The sequence below is a fragment of the Uranotaenia lowii genome, chromosome 3 (assembly GCF_029784155.1).
Source record: "Uranotaenia lowii strain MFRU-FL chromosome 3, ASM2978415v1, whole genome shotgun sequence".
Lineage (NCBI taxonomy): Eukaryota > Metazoa > Arthropoda > Insecta > Diptera > Culicidae > Uranotaenia > Uranotaenia lowii.
Window position 1 is genome coordinate 239,922,907 of NC_073693.1, and position 5,151 is coordinate 239,928,057.

At 32.1% G+C, this 5,151-nt stretch overlaps 1 protein-coding gene across 2 annotated transcripts; it reads left to right on the forward strand.

Moving 5' to 3' along the window:
• Positions 1-1,504: 1,504 nt before the first annotated feature.
• On the forward strand, positions 1,505-4,785 carry LOC129758587 (uncharacterized). Of its 2 annotated transcripts, XM_055756129.1 has the most exons (8): positions 1,505-1,638; positions 1,731-1,882; positions 2,001-2,107; positions 2,210-2,320; positions 2,379-2,475; positions 2,543-2,668; positions 2,725-2,854; positions 4,587-4,785. In XM_055756129.1, the coding sequence occupies exons 1-8, from the start codon at positions 1,587-1,589 to the stop codon at positions 4,670-4,672; spliced, it is 861 nt and encodes a 286-aa protein (XP_055612104.1). In that variant the 5' UTR covers positions 1,505-1,586; the 3' UTR covers positions 4,673-4,785. The 2 variants fall into 2 exon arrangements, with proteins under 2 accessions (XP_055612104.1, XP_055612105.1); XM_055756130.1 differs by lacking the exon at positions 2,725-2,854 and having other exon boundaries at positions 4,587-4,720.
• Positions 4,786-5,151: the final 366 nt, after the last annotated feature.

Sequence of the window (5,151 nt, forward strand, 5' to 3'; positions counted from 1 at the left end):
AATCATTTACAATTACAATAACATTGTTTTGATTCGAAGCTTCAGGAAAGATTCGTATCCAAAAAGTCGTTGGAGGAGTATTGGTGTCAACTGAAAAATGATTTTCAAATTTTGTCCGATAAAGCAAAACTTATTTATCAGCCGTTTTCCACAACTTATCTATGTGAGTCTGGATTTCCCACATATCTAGCATCGAAGACAAAATACCGATCCCGACTAAACGCGGAACCAGACGTCAGGCTACAACTGACACAAATTTAACCAAACTTATTACAGCTTGAAAAATCGAAGAAAGCTTTTTTTTTCTATTGAAATCATTAATTTTTGATGACACATATTTTGTTAATAAAAACAAGACTATTCAAAGAGTAGCCACTATCAAGTTTCCAAAACTTGGGTTTTTCATTCTTTCAAAAATGTAGGTGCTGCGTCAAAATTTTTGGTTTTAAAAAGTGCTCCGCCAAGCAAATGATCTGAAAACCCCTGAGATAGACCATTGCTAATCTTCAGGAGACTGGGATAATTAAACTGAACAAAACTTTATTCTAGAAAAATTGCAATGCAATTGCAATCTGGTTGTGCTTAAAAAAAGTTTAATTATTTTTTATGAGGGATTTTAACACAGAGGTTCTCTGTGATTTTATCACCACATCATCCATACTTGTTGCATCGGATGAATATCAATCATTAAAAAAGACAGTTTTAATTCAAATTCAAAATTTTCGAAGATCTCGGTAGAGAAGAATCGAATCTGTGGAAAATTTTACGTTAGACTGCAATCATAGTTTCACAATAGGTAGTTCCAATGGATCAATTATATTATTTTCAATGATTGATGAAACCAAAATGACAAATCTTCATAAGCTAATAATATATGCATAAGTACGTACTAGTAGTTTTAGTATTTGTCATCGTTTTTGCTCAATGATTATTCAGTCCAAATGATGTAGAAACCAGCTGATTGATTTGCACTACCCGTGTGATCTTTCTTCGCCATGCTGAATACTCGAAACTTATCGCGCATTTCTTATTGATTGTAAGTTCTCAGCCAGATAACAATGCGTAAACGCTAGACGCTTTCAGTTCCCAGAATAAGGTACTCCGAATACCCGAAAAAAATCAGCGTCTTCAATGGCATTCAGTTTTAGACTGTTTCAGGATGAAAATTTGTCTATAAAACTATTATTCAGCCACTTATCGAGTTTTGTAAAACGAAGCTTGGTATTCGATAGTATTCTTGATATGGATCGTTTCATAAACTATGTAGCCTTTTTCTGTGTAGCTATTAATGTTTTCATGTTTCATTTCAAGATATGTGTAACTACTTTTTCTTGAAATGAAGTGGAACAGTGGAATTTTAATTTGATTCCTTTAAAAAAAAACAATGGATCATTCTAGCGGACGATGGCGACGCCTTATCTCGAATAGCCAATGTTCCGGTAGATAGCCAATGAATGATACCTATACATCAAGTTTTTATTGGAAAAAAATTTTTCAGTTGTTTCTTGACTTTGCAGGGGAAACTCTATGCACTTTTCGTATGTCCAATATCTTTTTAAAAACAAGTAATGGAACTAAGATAAATAATGAGCCAGGATTGCTTCAGTTATATTCCCTCGGTGGGGGAATATTTTACAGGTATGTATCAACTACGAATAAAAAAATGAGTCATCTTAAAATTAAGACTGAATCATTCAAAAAGTTTATGTTGTTTGTTCCTCTTCTTCCAGAATACAAATCAGTTCTGATAGCTTTACTAGTCGTGTTCACGATTGCACTACTCGGAGTAACATTCCTGTATGTGCAAGTTGTTAAAGCAATAAGAAAGAACTATAGACAGTACAACTGGCTTTCTCTTATTCTTTGTAATGGAATTTACATGGTGAGTAAAACAACTTTTTTCACTGTATCGAAGAGTTCTATACCTTGTCACTTTTTGTTGATTTCCATTACCATCGTGAGGAATTCTTTTAACATGTTTAACGTTTTTCTAATTCCAGATAATTTTGATATTTTCAATCGTTTCGTTAGTGGTCCCAGTTTTATCGGATCGAATGGACTTGCTTTCGTTCGTAGCTCTCTCGTGGTGTATTTATGCGTTTTTCTGGTAAAATTAGAAGTGGTCATCTTTTATTTCATCAAACTTATCTACAAGCATTTTGTTTTTGTTTTGATTTTTTTTTCGTTGGCTTCTGAAATGCGCCTATAGGTATATCCGCCTAAATTGTGGTGGAGATGAAGAACTGCGAAATATGTACGAAATGAAAAGTGGTGAACTTCTTACCGGAGGCAAAATAAAACGAAAGCTTTTTCGATACTTGTGAGTATGCTTCACCAAATATACTTTACAGTTGAATTAATTCTGCGAACCTTTTCAGTGGCAAATACTCGGCGATCAAATTTTACATCGTTCAATTTCCATTCGTAGCGACGATTGTTTCGATAACGGAAATAGCGTTCTATTTCGTAAATGAGGTTGTTTTGAATGAATAGTATAAATGCAAGTTCAAATTACACTTAACATTATTTTTTTAAATTTCAGGATCGATACTACCGAATTGTATTCTTTTTCCTGCCCGTATCGATTGTATCAATCGTTTTAAAGTTTATAGCTTTCCTTCTTCTCATACGGTACATAAAATCTAGCTATCCGGATAGTTTACTAGAGGTAATTTGATCGTTCTCCTACAATTTTTCAAAATAAAAATGAAACATTTATTTCAGAAAAAATTTCGCCTTATTCGATTGGTCGTGCTGGCAGTGAAAATTCAAGTTTCTATTCTTCAAGCAATATTTCGACAGTTGCATTTTGATTGTGACTCTTACCCAGGACAGGCATGGTCAATTTACAACTGTAAGTACAGTGAGCGAAATAAGAATAGAACCACTTTTTTTTTTGCTTGTTAAAATATGAATGTTTGAAAATCACCAAAACTTTGTTCTATAAATTGTTCTGAATTGTTTAACGGATAAATCAAGCATAAGTTTACTTTTTTTGGACGTTGCAATTGGCGTTGAGGACCAAAACTATGGAAAAAGGGTGCGAAATAAGAATAGAACCACTTGTGTTTTTTCAATAAAAGCAAGATTATTTCTAAAAATGTACTGTGTAAAAGTGAATAATAATGCTTCTACGAATTATTTGAACAGTTTACTGTATTTTAAGGAGTTTTCTAGAATTTCAAAGATTTTCAAAGGTTTTAAAAGGGGGTTTCAAGAGATGCTCCTCTGGCGTTTAGGAATTTGATACTTGAGCTATAATACTTTATCAAACTGCTTTATTTCTTCATCATCATTCATAAGTATGATGCAAATTGACGAAACATACATTTGATGCTGAATTTGAAAAAAAACAGGCTTCAAATTCGAAAAATACTAATGTTTTTAAATAGTCAAACGCTATTTCTCTAGTTTCAAGTCATAGATGGCAGCACTATCTTGCAATTAAACCGAATTGATGCCCATTTTCGAATATCTGGGATTAATTCAAGTGTGCTGGATGATTTTGGTCAAGTAATAAGTACTTGGTACCGTGTGACCGCCTTGGAAATTCTAAGATCATAATATCAAAAAATAAGAATTTCATCATGAACCCATGAAAGTGAATTTCTTGGACCGATAATCAGAATAATTTTGTACTTTCCGATGGAGCTTGATGAATCAAATAAATAGCAGTATTATTGGTATGATTTGAAATTGAATCGGAAGTTGAGATGTGTAGGAATTTTGGCGTAGTTATATTCTTGTGCTGGTGTTTTTTTTTGCAAATCCGGAAAAGATTTCTGCAGCGTGAACTCCAACCAAACTGTGTTGGAAAACTACATCGAAATGATGAATATGGGCCTAAATAAACCTGGGAAATCAATATTGAGACTTAATTTGGTATTAACGGCAAGATAGTGCTGCCATCTATGACTTGAAACTGGAAAAAGTTATGTTTATTAAAAAAAAATCTAAGTTTATGAATACCAAACTATTTTTTGTGATTTAAAACAAACCGAAAATGTTTGATTCATCATTTAACGTCTTTTAAATGAAGAAAGTAAGTAGTTTGGTAAAGAATTACAGCTCAAATATCAAATTCCTTAGTTCTAGAAAAGCATCTCTTAAAACACCATTTTAAACCCTTTGAAAATGTTTGAAATTCTAGAAAACTCCTTAAAATGCAGTGAACTATTCGAATAATTCGTAGAAGCATTATAATTCATTTTTACCCAGTAAATTTTTAAAAATAATCTTGTTTTTGTTGAAAAAACACAAGTGGTTCTATTCTTATTTCGCACCCTTTTTCCATAGTTTTGGTCCTCAACGCCAATTGCAACGTCCAAAACAAGTAAACTTATGCTTGACTTATCCGTTGAACGATTCAAAACAATTTATAGAAGAAAATTTTGGTGATTTTCAAACATTCATATTTTAACAAGCAAAACACATAGTGGTGCTATTCTTATTTCGCTCACTGTATTTAACTGGGTTACAAACATTGAATAATACATTTGTGAGATAATGTTCAATGTTTTTTTTTTAAATAATGTGCAAAGTTGTTCGTATTATTTTCTAATAGAATTTAAAAATTTTCATTGCAGTTGTCAAACAACCTTTGATTGTTGCTGAAATCTCTGTGCTGGCCTATTTAACGTGGAAAGTATACAGAAGTGAGGCTAAGAAATAACAGAATATTACAGTAGTAAATGAGTCCACCTGAACATTTTCCTATTTGTTGCCTACACATCAAGGACTGCGAAGAAATCTAAGCCAGGAATCACTTAAATTCGACCATCTATATCTCAGAAACAATTAGATTACATTATTAAAAAATAGTATGTTTGAGTAACTAAAATCGTTGTGTTTAATGGTGTTGAATATTGTTTATTTATTAAATTCATAACATTTGAGTTTTGCTTCTTAGAGTACCTTACAAGCGGCAAGCGAAAAAAACGATATATCTCGTATTTGGTCCGCAATGCGTTGAGAAATCCTTCGAAAGCCTGCTCTTACTTATTGAATATTTTATCCATAGGCATATATATTTATATCAAAATTTGCACATGTTAAATTATGAGTTTAAAGTTCAAATAAATTTGTTTTGGGTATTAAACTTTTAATAATCATGAGACATCAATCTTGTTGAATCGTCGTTAAAATGAAACG

What these genes read in the sequence shown, in the direction of transcription:
- LOC129758587 (XM_055756129.1), top strand. Translation starts at nt 1,587, where the DNA reads ATGAGCCAGGATTGCTTCAGTTATATTCCCTCGGTGGGGGAATATTTT. An exon ending in TTTGTAATGGAATTTACATG is followed by an intron (nt 1,883 to 2,000) that starts GTGAGTAAAACA and finishes TTCTAATTCCAG; the next exon opens with ATAATTTTGATATTTTCAAT. An exon ending in CGTTCTATTTCGTAAATGAG is followed by an intron (nt 2,476 to 2,542) that starts GTTGTTTTGAAT and finishes TTTAAATTTCAG; the next exon opens with GATCGATACTACCGAATTGT.